At 39.0% G+C, this 16883-nt stretch overlaps 1 protein-coding gene across 1 annotated transcript in view; it reads right to left on the bottom strand.

Annotated features, from left to right (window-relative positions):
- Window positions 1–649: 649 nt before the first annotated feature.
- Window positions 650–16883, bottom strand: part of LOC122792351 (aprataxin and PNK-like factor) — a 637979-nt gene continuing 621745 nt past the window's right edge. Inside the window, exon 5 of the mRNA XM_044060144.1 lies at window positions 650–1745. Within this exon, the coding sequence (XP_043916079.1) occupies window positions 1540–1745 (206 nt within the window). The 3' untranslated portion in view covers window positions 650–1539. The remainder of the gene's footprint in view (window positions 1746–16883) is intronic.

The following is a 16883-nucleotide window of genomic DNA, read 5'->3' as shown; positions in this document are numbered from 1 at the left end:
TTATAAGCATCAATTGTACATCAATATAAAGGATAACTCGTTTCTTATAACTGAAAGACTGACTTATGTTTTTTTTTTTTTTTTTACCTACAAGTACTTCAGAAATCCTACTACACCAATCCTAGACCTCATATCTCAATCCACTTCTCTGACTACTCACGCAGAAGTCTAGAGCTAATACAAGTAAATAGTCCCCCACCACCACTATATCTCAGTAGATTAAACAGTTTTCTCTAAAACAGTTGCTACCACCTAGAGTTTACTACTTGCAGAATTACAGGGAAAAAAACTTTGCACATTTCAAGAAGCAGTTTAAACATCATCAAACTAAACTATCACGATGCACATAATTCATTGATAAAAGGTCAACTGCAGCATTTCTCCCTATCCACAGATATATCTTCCACTTTGTCAACATTTACTGGAGTATTAGCCTCATTTAGACTACATTCTTTTACTAACTGCCTTCTTGTTTTATAGTGTCTTCTTCTCCACTGCAGATACTTTACATTCTTTTAACACATTTTCATTTATACTCACTGCTTGTTTAGTGACATTTTTTATTTTACATTTTCTACACAAATATTTCTATTAAGATTTAAAGAATATAAAAACTCAAAACAGAAAAAAAAATTTTTTAGAACCAATATAAGTAGACAAATGAAAAAAACATACTTTATTTTACTTTTTCAATTGTAGTGTACAATTATATATACTTTCTCACTGTAACAAATTTTTCTGTGCAACTTTCATTGCCTTTAGGGGAGGGACATGACGGAAAAGGATCGGATGACCAACTCAACTACCTGGTTAACAAACTGAAATAAAGACAAAGGATAAAAGATTATAAACAGCTGATAATAATTTTGTTTCAAATAAAAATGGAAGCTAAAGTTCTGCATATCTTTATTTTTGAATGTATACAGACTTCAGTGAAGAAAATATTCATTTTTATTGCATTTTGGACACTGACAGCTAGACATTACAAAATGTGAACACTGCAAACACCTTTAAAATTCCAGGCTTTAATTCTTCTTCATAATGAATACATTACTTTGTAGTGTTTAGGAATACACCATTCAAAATGTATCCCAAATTACCTTCAACAAACATGTTATATAGTTCTAGTATGGGCTTATTACCTCTGAAAACAGACTGAATTGCACTGAACAGAGGCAATCTTGGACACAAAGATTATGCAGCTTAAATCCAGACAGCTACAGAAGAGAAGTATAAAAGCTCTATACACAAAATAAACATATTCTCTGACTTAACCATGATTTAAATAATTCATAATTTTAACACTAAAACCATATATATACAGTAGAAAATATATTCAAATCTGGTCAGTTAAAATATTGTACATTAGAAGCATAAGACAATACAGGTTTCATTTTCTAAAGTTATTTACATAAGGAATTAAAATTTAATACAATGAATTCAAAGAGCATGAGTGGTTTAATGTGCATTAAAAACAGCACACAGATTGCAGCGGTACTTAAAGTGATAAAGTAATCAGCAAATGTTTTGCAATCTTCCTTAGCGTTTACTCTTAACAAATTGTGTTGCTTCCTTTACTAAAACATCAACTTCTTCTGACTCTGGCTCCCAATCAGAATCTTCATCACTCTGATCAAATTCTTCTTCTTCTTCTTCAGAAATCTCATCATCTATGAAACTATCATTCAGGTCATAGTCATTTGGCTCCCCATCATCATCACTGTCACCGTCCAGAACACTTTTGCCTAAATATGTATAAAAATAAGTCATTATAAGGATTCAAACTAAATTTTTCTAATTTAGTTAACTGTGTATGATATGCAAAGTACAGTTGTTTAAGTAAACTTACCTTAATGGCAGATGTTTGAATGATCACTGCTTCAGTAGCCTAAGCTATATATGGGTTGTATCCTGTTAAGTATATACCAGCCTGTGATGATATGAAGCACTGCCAGCTAAGCCAGGAGAAGTAGGACAGTGGATGTGTAACATATGCCAGCATAGCTAGCTAAATTTTGTAAAGAATTTTATGTCATTTATATATCAAACTGATTTGTACAAATGCTTGTGTTGAAAAATGTATTTGTAAAGCTGTATTACAAAATGTACCAATAGTGGGTCCTGACTGTACTGTAACTGATTAAATGTATATGTTTTAACAGAGGATACTGGAAGAGAAGAGGTTAAGCTCAGCCCCAGCTAACTTTTACATAAATATCCTGAAATTAATTTACCTGGTTTAGGCCATAAATATTGTATCTTACAGTTCTGATTGCAACCAGAGACTAAATGCCTGTGACACAGAATGGTTTATTACCTCCTGTAGGAAGTGTGTAACTGTTTTATGGTTTTATAGCTTCCAGATGCTATAACACATCTCAGCACAGTTCTATCTGTGTGTATGGTAACACACATGTACTAAATTCTGGTTCAGTTTCTAGTAGTGGGGGGTTGCATGGGTACCAGAAGTCAGATGAATATGTTATGTCATTCTGTAATCTAGGGCAACATTATGTTTTAATACCAGATGAGAGAGAAGTCTTTGAGCACTCTGCTTTTGGAACCTGGCAAAAAAGGACCCCTGACCTACTTCATTCTTGCCTTGCTCTAGTAAGTGACCAGGGAAGAGTAGTTCTTTACATCAGTCAGGAAAATATAGTGAGATTAGTTAAGTACTGTTTTTCTGTATCTGTGTGAATCTATTCATCTGTGTTATTTTAATATTTTCTGTGACTGAAACTCTGGTGTTTATTGTAAATAGATATTTTGTATCTGTATTTTCATGTTCTTTTATTATTTATTATTAAATATATTTAAACTTTTCATTGTGGTTGGTTCTTTAGAAAATATTTTAATCTTTGGAGTACTTGCATCTATTTGATGACTCTGTGGCCACTCCTGAAAACCCTACTGCACTGGTCAAACACTACCACAGGTATTAATAGTAATTTCACTCAGTACAATTGGATACCCTTATAAGACCCTTAGAGTGGCTGGCTTTGGAATGTCTGGTAGCAGTAACTACCTTATGGTCGGCACAGAAGGGGGCATAGCTAGCAAATCTGTGCCAGCCTTTCTCATTTGTGTGTGTATGAAAATCACATCTCAAGGAATATGTGTGTTAGCTGCTTGGAACAGGGACACAAAGCACTGGTTTCACAGACATGGTGCTGAAGGATTTGGCTTGGACACAAGGCTCTTCAGGTGTGCCAGTGAGGAATCTTACAGGGGACCTGAAGAGAGACAGACAGAAACCCAGAACCTGGACTGGGTGTGTTCCCTGTGTGCTCTTAAGGGAAATGGTGCTTGATGCAGAGAACTGCATCTGGAAATACCGTGTGTATCTATTTTTATTCCAAGTGAACATCCCTCTCCCGTGTCAGTGGTGAGGGTTCAGGCTCCTTGATTACTGGCCCAGAGTGGGGACGTCACACAGCCAACCAGAATTTAAAGCTTCAGGATACCTTTCACATGCCTAAACTATTAGACAGCTCTAGCTGAGCTGATTAGAAGACAGGTTTGGGCACTAAACCCTTTATGCTAACTTGAGAAATGGAGGCTGAGCCCTGAGAGGACTTATCCAGGAGTAAAAAAGAAATAAATGCCAACACTCTGGCATCCAAAACGCTAAAAAATAAGAAGGAAGGAGGAGGGAGTGGCTACTGCAGCAGGATCATTTGGACATACGACTGTATTATGCTCATAATCAGGATCACTGCTACAGTAGCCTTAGCAATAGCAGTAGACTACCACAGCTTGGACTGACTGGGAGGAGGATGGATGAGGGTCTACGAACATCCAGGAAATGGTACTAGAAAAGCCAGTTCTAGACCTGGAGATGGAAAGTATTGTTGTCCCTACTTACTAAAAATGTAGATGTTTAGTGTCTTCACTGTTCCAGTAAAATCAACCCCGGATTTCCTTGCTGTGGTTGTCTTGATCAGCCTAGGTATGACAGAAATATCCCCCCTCTTTCAGGCTGGCAGACACCCTCTCTTTGATGTGAGGATGTCTGTCTAGAAGGGTTGCTGGCCAGCATCATGTTATCAAGTCTTTTTTGCCTCCGCGCCCCCCAGAAATGGAGGCCCACACTCCCCAGAGACTCCCCAGACTCTGGAATAGACTGCCACCCATACATGTCAAGCAGAGTGCCTCTTTGGCCCTCTTCAAAAGGAACCTTGGTGATTGGATGGGAGAAAGGAAATACAACCCGGGGATTACGTCAGCTGCCCTGCTAGACAGGGGTCCAGGGAAGTAAATAGTGTGGGAAGAAATAGCCAGGGAATTGTTATGGCTAGGCTTGTATAGGCCCTAGGGCCAATAGCCTACTACCAACCTATGAACCTATAAACCTCAGGTCAGGAGTGCAAGGTGCCCAATCTTCTTCCAATGGACCACTTCATAGGGGGACCTGAATCATAAACTAGTGGTGGATGGATCCTGAAGATTAGGGAAAGGAGGGAACCTTCCTCTAGTCTAGTGACATACAGAGGAAGGTGGGTGAGAAAGAATATTGCAACTGAAGACACTCAAACATCTATATTTATGTTAAGTATACACAACTGTACTATATTCTTCATGTTTCACTGCTGCAGTAGTAACAACCTGGGAGGAATCCCAAATTAGAGGAGTGTGTGGCTGGAAACAGGTTATGCTGAAGCCAAAATGGGCTGCCAGATAGCAGAGGCAAACATGGCACTGGTCCTGGAAAAGATAAGCAGACTGTAATGCTAAGTAAAAATGTCAACAGATTATCAAGTAGCATCATCATGACTTTTTTGGTGGGAATACCCCTAAAAAAGCCTGTATTAGCTGCTGTGGCCCTGGTGGAATGTGTTCTGATTCATCCTGGGTCTTGTTTAGCATGGTGGCTATAGCAGAAACCAATACAGTTAAAGAGCCACTTGGAAATTGTTTTGTTGCTTACTGATTTTTCTGTTTTGTTGTTTGCAAATGCCACAAAAGCTAGTCTGTTTTCCTCGTGTTACTGACCTTGTCCAAGTAATACTTGAACTGTCTATGGAATTAAGTGAGTAAAGGATACATGTTTTAGGGATTAGGGATTAGGGAAGAAGGCGGGAAGGTATACAGACTGGTTTAAAAAGACTTCATTGATTAACTTAGACATGAAGGAGGGATTTGCCCTGACAGTAACTCTGTCAGGGTGGAAAATCAAGATGGATTCAAGTACATATTAGAGCTTGCAATTCTGAGATCCTCCTAGCTGAGTTTACAGCCACCAGTAAATCGGTCTTCAAAGTAAGAAACTTGATTTCAGAAGTGGCTTCAGGTTAAAAACCTGAAAGTAAGAAACTTGATGTCAGAAGTGGCTGCAGGTTATAAACCTGAGAGGCCTCAGATAGACAATACTCTTCAAAAAATTGTTTCAAAAGGGATTAGAAAAAAGAGGGAGGTAGACATAGATGATTGATACATGAATAAGACCCAAGCTAAATTGGTTAATACCAAAGGAAGTTCTGCTGACCTTTGGAGTAGCACCAGACTGAAAATATTTTCCATTTTGATATTCATGATTTCCCAGTACTTGGTCTTCTAGCCTGTTTCAGAATGGTCAGGATGTCCTTATCAAAATATAATCAACCTCAAGGTGCTCAGACCGGGATGTACGATGGTGCACAAATTCTGAGCTAACACGTTTATTTTATTTTTATTTAGCATTTGTTTACCAAGATAGTCTGACTTTGAACAAAGCCAATTTTCAGCGGAGGCCCAAGGAGAAATGCTCCAGACGCATGTCTTTGAAAAGATTGCAGGTTTACCTACAGAAGTAGCAGCCAAGATTCCTGCTTGTTTAGGCTGTAGAGCAGATAAAACCAATGCTGCCTTGGCCAAAAGGGCGCTGTTATGATCACCCTTGGCCATTCCTCCCTGATCTTCAGTAGTAACCTGGGGATGAGATGTATGGGAGGGAAGACATACAGAAACAGACCTGTCCATTTAAAGAAGAATGTATCCTTCTCTCCAGGCCTTGCTGTTTACAACCCTTCTGAAATACTTTTCTAATTGCCTGTTTTGTTTTGTGGGCAAAAGGTCTATTTCTGGCACACTCCATTTCTGTGTTATTTTTAGAACAATGCCCTTGTTTAGTGTTCACTTGTGTGGGTCTATCTCTGACCTGCTGAGGTGGTCTGCTAGATGGTTGTTGTCTCCTGGCAGGTACTGGAACACCAGGTGTTGACCCATAGCTGTGCAATTCTGGGAAGTAGATCAGTCAAAGTAAGACAGAGGATAAGAGTGTGCTCCTCCTTTGATTATGTACCCCATCACTGTGATACTGTCTGTCTTTATTAAGAGAATTCCTGTTTTTTGAGTTCTTTGAATGCCATCATGCCTTTGGGGGCTAACAACATTCCTTTTAGGCTTATATAATTTCTTAGGAACATTTGGTCCCATCTTCCTTGGACTTGAAGACCACTAGAATGTGCATCATGGGCCAGATATGAAACCTCTGTAGTTAAGATTTGATTTTACTGACCAAATTCAAAAGGGTATCTTTTAGTGCAAGGTTGGATCCATCACTTTTGTTTTTTTATTAAAGGGAGAAGCTGTATCTTGTGGCTGATGGAATGTCTGTGTCGATATCACTCATTTTGAGGTACCACTAAATCCTTCTCGTGTGCAATGTTGCCAGGGGAACTATGATGCCATTACCTCAAGGCACTCAGGTCTTTCCTGGTTGAGATGTCTGTTTGGCTCAAAATGGACTGGAAGTACTGGATCAGGAAAGCGACTTCCCCACAACAGGAAGGCCATTTAATTTTCTGTGTCTAGAAATGATCCTAGGAGCGCCAGCTTGCATGTTGAAATCAAGTTTGACTTCTTTATATTGAAAGCAAAACCCAGTTTTAAGAAGATGATCATGGTCAGTTGAAGAGATGACTACAGTTCCTGGACAAGTTTAGCCTGAATCAGGCAATCATTCAGACAGGGATAAATATGAATATCTTTTGTCTTGCAGAAAGCAATTACTGGGGACGCACACTCTGTGAAAACTATAAGCCACTCTATGAAAACTGATAATGCTTTCCCCCTGCTGAGAAGCTCAGATACCTCCTGTGAACTCTTGCAATGGAATGAGGAGATATGCATCTTTTAGATCCATGATGACAAAGAATGCCTGAGTGATAATATGGGCAGAAGCTTCTGTAGGGTAAGCATTATGAATTTAGGGACCACCATGAACTTGTTTAGTCTTGACATGTCCAAGATAGGCCTACAGGTTTCTTCATTCCTTGGCACTAGTCATGGTCATGAGTAATATCCTGTGTCCCTTTGCTTTAGATTGAATGGTTCAATGGATCCCTGAGCTAACAGCTTGATTTTGCTCCAGTACTTGTCTTTAACCCAAGGAATTCTGTCTTCTCACTTGGAAGAGTTGGTATAGAGACTGGAAGCTGAGACCTCCAAAGCAGCCCCAGACCTAACAGACAACCCAAGTTCTTCGATCCGTGCCGGCATGGAGGATGCAGCTAGGACATCCAACTCCAAAAGGGACTTAGAAGCATCAGCTGACTGCTCTGTTATTGGAGCAGACTGTGAAGGTCCCTCATCTCCAACAATCTCTTGGTGGATTACAAATGACTGCTGTCTGCTACCCTAATGTGCTTGGGACACTTCTCCCTTTGTTTACAAGAAGGATTAAAGTCAAAGTGACTGGCGGATGCCATGCTGTGCAAATACCCCTGATGTACTCTTTCCTTAACTAAAAACTCGGTTAATGACTCGAATGCTTAACTGTATGACTATTAAAATGATCACAGAGGGGACAGTGGGGCATGTCCTGCTCCAAGCCTAGGCAAACAGGATAAAGTCTTGATGTGGAATTTCCTTTCTAAACATAACACAAGTATTTCTGTTACAGAACATATAGTCCAGCACTACAATGAAACAAAGCAAATAGTTCTGCAATGAGCCACTTGGCTTTGGAAGTTCTCTGACATGGAATGACCAATGCACTCTACTTAATGGATGCTTCTGGCTCCAACAGCAAGAAAAAATGGAAAACATGGTGCCAACTGAAAACCTTTACACCGAGATGCCCTGATGTCAGGGGGAGGGTGTTCTCTGGGCTTGGAGAATCCAGGGACAATCCAGATCATCACTACTATAACAGTGAAATATGATGAAACATCCTAGTTTATTGTGCATTGTAAAAGTGTGTACAGAGGACCAAGTTGCTGCTTCCAGAATCCAACATTTTCCAAAAACCACAGATGAAGCTAATGCCTTGGTAGAATGAAACGTGGCCATGCCTGGAATTGTCTTGTTGGGGTGAGTATAACAAAAGGTAATAGCAAGAGACAACTACATGGAAACAGTCTGTTTTGACCTTTTTTCTTACCTTCACAAAAATGAACAATTGATCAGAGTTCCTGATTCCTGAATTATTTTGTTCTGTCAAGACTGTACCTGCGTTGATATCCAAGAAAACAATGTAAACAATTACTTGATGACCAGGGAGCCCAGGCACACGCGTTGTCTGTGGACACTGAAGGTGTGGGGTATCCTTTCTCCTTCATTTTTAGGTCCTGCAAAGAAGATAGGGATATGGATAGCTTGTGTCAAAGTAAACTCGGACAGCACTTGAGGCATAAGTGAAGAATTAGTTTTTAAGGAATCCTTTTCTCTGTGGAAGCCATCTATACTGAGCCAAAAGATATAGTAATCCTACTGGCCGACAAATTCAGCTCCAACTTTACCCCTCCCCCCCCTCAACCTTCCGTTAAGAAATACCATCAAATATAATTCCCCCTGCTATCACAAGACAGCAGGTCCTTAATGCTCTCTCTAAGGCCAAGAACACTGCATCAATGGGCCCAGATAATATCCCAGAATGCCTCCTAAATAGCATGAAACATGACCTATCAGGACCCCTGGAATTGCTATGTAACTGTAGCCTCCAAATATGGAGAACAGTAAAAGTCATCCTTCTGCACAAAGGTGGGCCAACTACAGACCCATAAGTCTCACTAGTCTCATATGCAAAGCCATGGAAGGAATTATCATGGAAATGATCAATAATGATATAATAAACCTTCAGACACAGGACCCAACCCAATTTGCTTTCGTCACGGGCAGGAAATGCCTACTCAACCTGGTGGACTTCTTTGAGAAGGTCACCAAAGCAATGGATGGGGGCAAAGTAGTTCACATTGCCTACCTTGACCTGGCCAAGGCATTTGACACAATACCCTACTCAAGCATTGTTGACAAACTCAACAGATTAGGTACAAACCCTTATGTCACCCAGTGGACAGCTAGCTGGCTCTCAAACAGGACCCAAGAAGCTAGAATTGGGGGGGGGGGTGTTCACCTCTACAAAGAGGCCATTCACAAGCAGAATCTCTCAGGGATCGGTTCTGGTACTGTTCCTTTTTGACATTTACTTCTCTGAACTCAAGGCCAATGTCAACAGCCTCTGGTTGACTAAAATTGTAGATGATTGCAAACCCTATTGTCACCCGGTGGATAGCCAAAGTGGCTCACAAACAGGACCCAGGAAGTAGAACTGGGGAATGCACCCCTGCAAAGAGGTCAGTCACAAGTGGAGTCATTAAAGTGATCGGTCCTGGGACCACTCCTTTGTGGCATTTACTTCTCTGAAGTCAAAGCCAATGTCAATGGCATCCAGCTGGCTAAATCTGCAGATGATTGCAAATTAGGAGCTGTCATTGAATCCTACACTGACACACATGTTCTCCAAGAAGGGCTGACACAGACTAATAACTGGTGTCAGGGCCATGGCCTAAAATGAAATGCCAAGAAATGCATAATAGTATCCTTTGGAAGTCATCTACCTCTGGTAACTATCATATTCAGAACACATCCCTTAGAGTTGACCCAGTAGTCAGGGACTTAGGGACACACACAGACAGTAAACTAGCCTTTGAGAATCACATGTCTACAGTAGTGAGGAAATCATTCTATGCTGCACAACTTATAAACAAAGGTATGGCATCTAAGTCCAAGGAAGTTTTTCTTCCATTGTATTCGATATTCATCGGACCTATCAATGAGTACAATGTGTCCTTTGATATGTACTTAACCAGGCATATCCAACAATCATAGCATCCACACAGGTTCCTCACTAAAAGTAAACAGGGTGTAAGTAGCATGTCTTATGCAGACTGTGTCAAGGCCCTATCCCTGTATTCTGTTTTCTACAGGCTGTTGAGAGGAGATCTGTGCCATACAGGGCATTGTCAGGCCCCTCTCTGATGGATCTCCTGCATAACTGCAAAACAAACAACACCAGAATGACCCATGCTAAAGACTGAAACCGCGCCTACAATATAAACAGGATCTGCTGGTGAGACAGGTATGTATCCCAGAGACTACCCCATCTCTGGAACACGCTCCCCATGCATGTGAAGCAGAGTTCCTCACTAACTCCAACTCAAGTGTAACTTCAACAATTAGATGGGGAACAAGAAATTCATCCCTGATTTGGCACCCATGTCTCTAATGGGCATAGACAGCCTGTATATGGTTAATTTCCCAGCCCCTGCTTGTAAATGTTTCATCTCTCATGCCCCTGCTTACACTTATCAAGGGTACCAGAACCTGTCAGAGATTTGGCATGCATGGCTAGGCTTAAAAAGGTCCTAGTAAACCTAGTAAACACCTATGAACCTATGAAAATGATAGGGTTGACCCATCATAAAGGCTTGCAACTCAGACACTCTTACTGCACAGGTTAGAGCAATTAGAAGCACTATTTTTCATGTTAAGAACCTTAGGTCAGCCTGATGAGCTATTTCAAATGGAAAAAACAGTTATTTTTTTCTAACAAAAAAATTAAGATCCCAAGGAGGACCCACGTGCTTTTTAGGAGGCTTGGTATACAATACCCCATTCAAAAATATTTTCGCACGCCATTGCATTGAAAGAGGTGGCTTCATGGACAGACATGCTGAAAAGGTCATCAAATGACCCTTGATGGAGGAGTACAAGCTAGAGGACAGTAATTCACACAAATAATGCAGAACCAAAGAAACGCTACCCATGATAAGGTGCTGGTTACTTTCTTGGCATCAACTAGAAAAACTCCATTTACTAATAAATGATTTTCTAGTCGCAATTTTTCTTGACTCCATTAATACTTACTGCACCATCCTCAGAAAACAGGTGCTTAAAAGGTATTAAGATTCTAGCATCTAGGCAGTTAGTTGCAGTTGTTTGAGGACAGGATGCAACAAACGCCTATTGTTATGTGTGAGTAGGTCCAGTCTTTGTGGAAGCTTGTGGTAACTTCCCTTGCCATTTCCAAAAGAAGGGAGGAACCACTGTTGCTTGGGCCTGAAGGAAGTCATCAAAATAATCTTTGGAGAATCCTTATAAATATTCAGAATGACCCTTCACATTAGTGGAAAGGATGGAAACGCATACAAGAACACTTCTGTCCATGGAAAAGGAAAAATGTGCGTCTTCCAGGCCTAGTTACATAGAAACTTAGAGAAGAATTTTGCCAAATGTTTGCTGTATACTGGTCCTGCTCAGCATGTCTGTGTTGACGGTATGTACGATACTTGTAGAGTGAGGTTGTGCTGAAAAGCCATATCTCGGATTACCATGGCTAGTCTGCACAGAAAGTAAGATCTGGTCCTCTGTTTATGTACCACATTACGGTGGTGCTGGCTCTAAATACCTGTAGAGGTCCAAGGGAAGAGAAATGACACAGTTGAGAGCATTTATAACAGCCAACATCTCTTCTGTTTGTGTTTTTGGTCAGTTGTTTCTGTTCCAAAGGCCCTGCACTTTTCTCCTCATAGACTGTGATCCCCTTGTAAGGTCTGATGCATCCATTGTTACATACTGTGCTGGAGATAACAGTGAGAGTGGGAGATCTGGATTCTGATAAATGTGGTGCCTCCACCAAAAAAATCTCCCTTTTCACAACCCCCCCAAACAGGAATCTGGAATGTATGTTAGTGGATGCTGATGTTGGGACCATACAGATTTCTGGTACCACTGGATTTTTCTCATGTGGACTCAAAATCCTGAGAATTCCCTAGCTGAAACAGTCATCTAAGTGCAAGGGTGCTGGAACCATAGGACAGGTGGGGGGGTGAGCGCCCTCCCACTTTTACAGCTGCAGGTTGACCAGGAGGCTTCAACAATTAAAAAAAAAAATTCTTCACTCCGCAATGCAAGCATCTTCTCCTTTAAGGAGGACCATGTATGTGTCGCATGCATGTACACAAACGCAGATGTAAACACATTCCACACTCACACATGGAATTTAAGCTAGCAGTTTCCTCAAGAGAGGAGGTAAATGCCTATGTGCATGTGTGTCTGGTAGGTTGACAAACAAGGTAAGTGTGTGTGTGTGTGTGTGTGTCTGTATGTATGTATGCCAGCTTATATAGTACCATGCACAATTTTAATAACCAGTGTTACAGACTGTCTTTTTCTTTAATCAATCATGATATTTTGCTCATACTTGTAAGAAAATTCAGATTTGTGTTTACTTTTGGTGGGTTGCGAGCTGAATAATCTACATAAATATTCCCAGACCTGTATTCCAAAGTTGGGTTTCCACTTTGTAGTAAATGACTGAAAATGTATATCCACAATAAATCATTTTTAAAGAATACAGTGTCCTTCAGAAGACACATTTGGCAGTGATTTTGATGTGTTGTTTAAAGGCAGCTTACTAACTACTATTACTCTATGGCATTTCCAGCTAGATGCTACCTCATTGGGTTACTCTAAGGGTGGTTTTCATAATGAGAGACTGAAAAATATTCAAGGGAAACTGGTAAATAGCTGCACTATGTAAATATATAAATGAGGTATGATCAAAGTGGTTCTAGATTTTGCATATGAGCACCTAAGAACAATCCTTATATCCGAACTATGCAGAACTGAAATTGCACAAGAAAGTATGCAGAAAAATTCCTGCACAGATGCATGAGACATGCACATGTGAAAGTTGTCTGTAACTTCTTACGTTTATTTATTAAACAATGAAGACTGGTCATACACAGATATGAGATTTGGTTGTGCTATATACTTGGCTGTGCTATGTACTATGTGCCTTGGAATAGCAGTGAACCAAGAATAAACCAGCTGTACTGGTAGCCTAAATCTGAAGGTGTCAATTAATAAAGAACAATTTATTTACATTACATGGATGAAAAGGGATGGACAGGAAAGTAGAAAAAAAGAGGAAAGAAAAGACAAGGGAAATACAGATGGATAAAGTAATGAGCAGAAGGTAGGAGAGGAGGGTACATAATTTCTTTTTATGGGGATAGAATGACCTTTTTGTAGACTGTATGAAGGGAAGAGTGGGAAGGTATAAGGAAGCAAGAATAAGAATAGCAATTAGGGAAGACATAAGGATAAAGATATCAACATAAAACAAGACAAGCAGAGAAGGGTGGATGACCACTCAACAGGGAAGTTTCACAAATGATTTCACCATTTTTAACTTTCCCCATAAGGACTTTTCGGCTCAACATGCTGACTTGTTGGCTAAAGGGTTTGGGTTCATTCCAGCAACTACAGCGAGAATTGACCAAACTTTGACTGATTTAAAGCTGTTTATCTGCAAGCTTAATTTGGCTGTTATATTTTGTGGAAATTCATGTTATGACACTAACGGTGATGGTAATAATGTTTTAAAGAGATTCAGTAAGTTTAACCCTCCAGTTCATGGATCTTTATTGACATCTGAACAAGTTTGTGCTAATGATTTTAGAAATATTACCAAACAACCAGGGGTTGGATACACTAATTTAAGCCATATTGAAAATAATTTGTTTGAATTTATGACAAATCTCTTCGTATAATGAAACTGGACAAAGGGGGAGGGGTTATTATGAACCTTGTAGATTATAACAGAATGAATGAATTATTACTATCTGACACATAACCAAGAAATTTCAAGAAATGAGCTTAACATCGCTTATGCTAAAATTGAAGTTCAGTTGTTAGATATGTTATTTCAGAGACAGATTGGTTTGGATGAATATGATTTTTTGCATAACAAGTGGTCCGTGGTAGCAGGTATATTCTGGATTCCAAAAATCCTTAAGGATATACAACCCCCCAAACCCATTGTGGATTGTAATAGGTGTAACCCTAGTATTTTGCTAAGTTTATTGACCATTGGTTAAAATCTTCAGTGGGGAGCCTTTCTCAGATTTGTAAGGATTCATGGAACTTTTTAATGAAATTAGGAAATGTTCCCTTTCAGAATGACTATGTGTTGGTTACTATTGATGTTTGTGACCTATATTCAATTATTAACAAATTTCAAAAAAAGCTGCAAAGTTACCAACACACCACACGAAGGGCAGCAAGCAGACGAGGAGAATCCACAAGAAGAAGGAAGCCAAAACACTATAAGGCACAACAATATACCAGTAGCTGAAAAACCATAAAGCAAACTGCACAGAAATTCTTTATTGTAAACGCCACAACAGATCCACGTTTTCATTGCCAATGCAACTTCTTCAGATAAAGCCTGATACACATACCCACATTTAAATATAATAGTTAATCAACTAATTGAATAAGTATCCATGTAGAGTGAGTCATTCTTAAAGCTGCAGCTACATTTACATTGATATTAAAAATTGTGTGTAAACATAAACCTTGCAAGTTCAAACAGAAACTGCACTTGCAATACTAATAAATATATTCAATTATTCCTCGTGACATAGGTCTTAGGTGGCTTGAGGATATTCTGGGGGAAATACAAATTTTGTCTCAAGATCGTATTAATACCATTAGTGCCCTTATGGAATTGGTCCTGTCGAGTAACAATTTTTTGTTTTTTGAAGGACAATTGTTTAAGCAAGTCAAGGGTGCAGCAATGGGGGCAGCATGTGCCCCCAGTTTTGCAAATTTAGTGATGGGTTTTTGAGAAAAATTCAGCAGAACGGCAGTTCTAAAACTCCAATAAACAAACAAAAAGAACGCCTTGGACCACGGTCTTCTCCTCTATAGTGCCAACACCAAAATCACAGAGCGCCAGTGAAATTAACGCTTTTATTCACCAAGAAAAAATAAATACATACGTTTTCATCCTACATACAGGACTTCATCAGTCTGATGAAGTCCTGTATGTAGGATGAAAACGTATGTATTTATTTTTTCTTGGTGAATAAAAGCGTTAATTTCACTGGCGCTCTGTGATTTTGGTGTTGACACTATAGAGGAGACGACCGTGGTCCAAGGCGTTCTTTTTGTTTGTTTTTTGAGAAAAATACTTTATTTTTGATTCTCCCTTTAGTTCAGGATTTGCCTTCAACACTCGTTTTCTGGACGATATTTTTATTGTTTGGAAGGATAGTATGGACAAGCCTAATAGCTTTTTCTAATATATAAATTCTGCTACATCCTTTTTGAGGTTTGTACATACCTACAGAGATGTATTTCTTTTTTGGATGTGATCATTACTAAGGATTATGTAAAAAGGTGCTTTGTATCTAACATTTTTTGTAAATCCACCTTTTCTTACAGTTATTTTCATTTTGAGAGTCATCATCCCTATTATCAAAAGAAATTAGTTGTAAAAGGCCAATCGGTTAGATTGGCCAGGATGATTTCTAAGAATGATTCTTTTGAAGAAGAATGTGGGGTTCTTTTGGATATTTATTAAGCGTGGGTACCCTATGGATTTTTTGAGATCCACATTTGATGAAGTGACTGTTAAAAGGAAAAATGTTTTTTATGTTCCCTTGTTACACACCAACACTACGAGGGCTCAAGAAAGAGATATTGAGGTTGGTGGTTTGGTTTCCAACCTACCCCTTGATAGGGTGGAATTACAGAGGGTTATTGGTAAAAACTTCAATAGGTCTTTTCTTTGTACCTATTCCCTGGACAGTTCAGAGATTGTTCAGGCATTAAGATGCAATTGGTTATTGATTTCCGCTAACCCACAATTGTGTAAAACACTTGGTGATGGACCAGTAGTGGTCTATGGGAAGGACTCTAGTATTAAATAATTGTTAGAGAGAAGGCATAAGGCTGATTCTAGTAGATGTGATTTTATTGGACTACAAGGTATGTTTAAGTGTGGATGTTGCAAAATATGTCCGCATATTTTGGTAGGATGGCAGTTTTTCCTGAATGGACAAAAAAATTTTGGTTAAGGAAAAGTATAATTGCCACACTAAATGGGCTAGCTATGCTGCTTGTTGTTTACATTGTTCAGCCTATTATATAAGTAAAACTATTAGACGTGTTAGAGACAGGATTTATAAACATGAAAGGGACATTTCTAATAAAAAGGACACTAATGCATTGTATAAGCATGTTGAAAAATTCCCTGGTCACAGTTTTGGTTATTTTGTAACTGAACAACTTAAAAGAGATGAAAGGGGGAGAATTGTTGAAGAACATTTGTTGGTTAGGGAGTTAAAATGGCAACTTTCTTGTGTGGAGCCTGGGTTGAATGACACTTGCTCTTTTTCATCTATTTTACATCTTAAAAGTTTGGAATGTTAATTAATTGTTTTTGTATTTTAATATTTCGTTAGTATATAAAGCAATATGATATACATATGTAATATATATATATATATATATATATATTTTTTTTTTTACACATTTTTATTATGTTTTTTATCTTCTTAAATTTAAATAGTATTAATAGATTATGTGACTGGTTTTATTGCTACTTAAACTGTTGATTGGGTTGTGCTTTTTCTGATGATGTCCTAACGGATGAAAGCGCTTAACTGCATACTAACTGAAAATTATTGGTAGAAAAAAAATAAAAAAAATAAGACACCTGAATGATGTCATGAAATTAACCACAGTTGATTGGTGCTGGTAATATAAACTGTGATTGTTGTTGTACCAGATGACTCTGAAGAAGCCAGACTTAGTTTCTGGAGAAAGTG

This window comes from Protopterus annectens, chromosome 1.part2 (assembly GCF_019279795.1).
Source record: "Protopterus annectens isolate FY-2018-M chromosome 1.part2, PAN1.0, whole genome shotgun sequence".
In the NCBI taxonomy this organism is placed as follows: domain Eukaryota; kingdom Metazoa; phylum Chordata; order Ceratodontiformes; family Protopteridae; genus Protopterus; species Protopterus annectens.
This window is presented reverse-complemented; position numbering and strand designations above follow the sequence as displayed.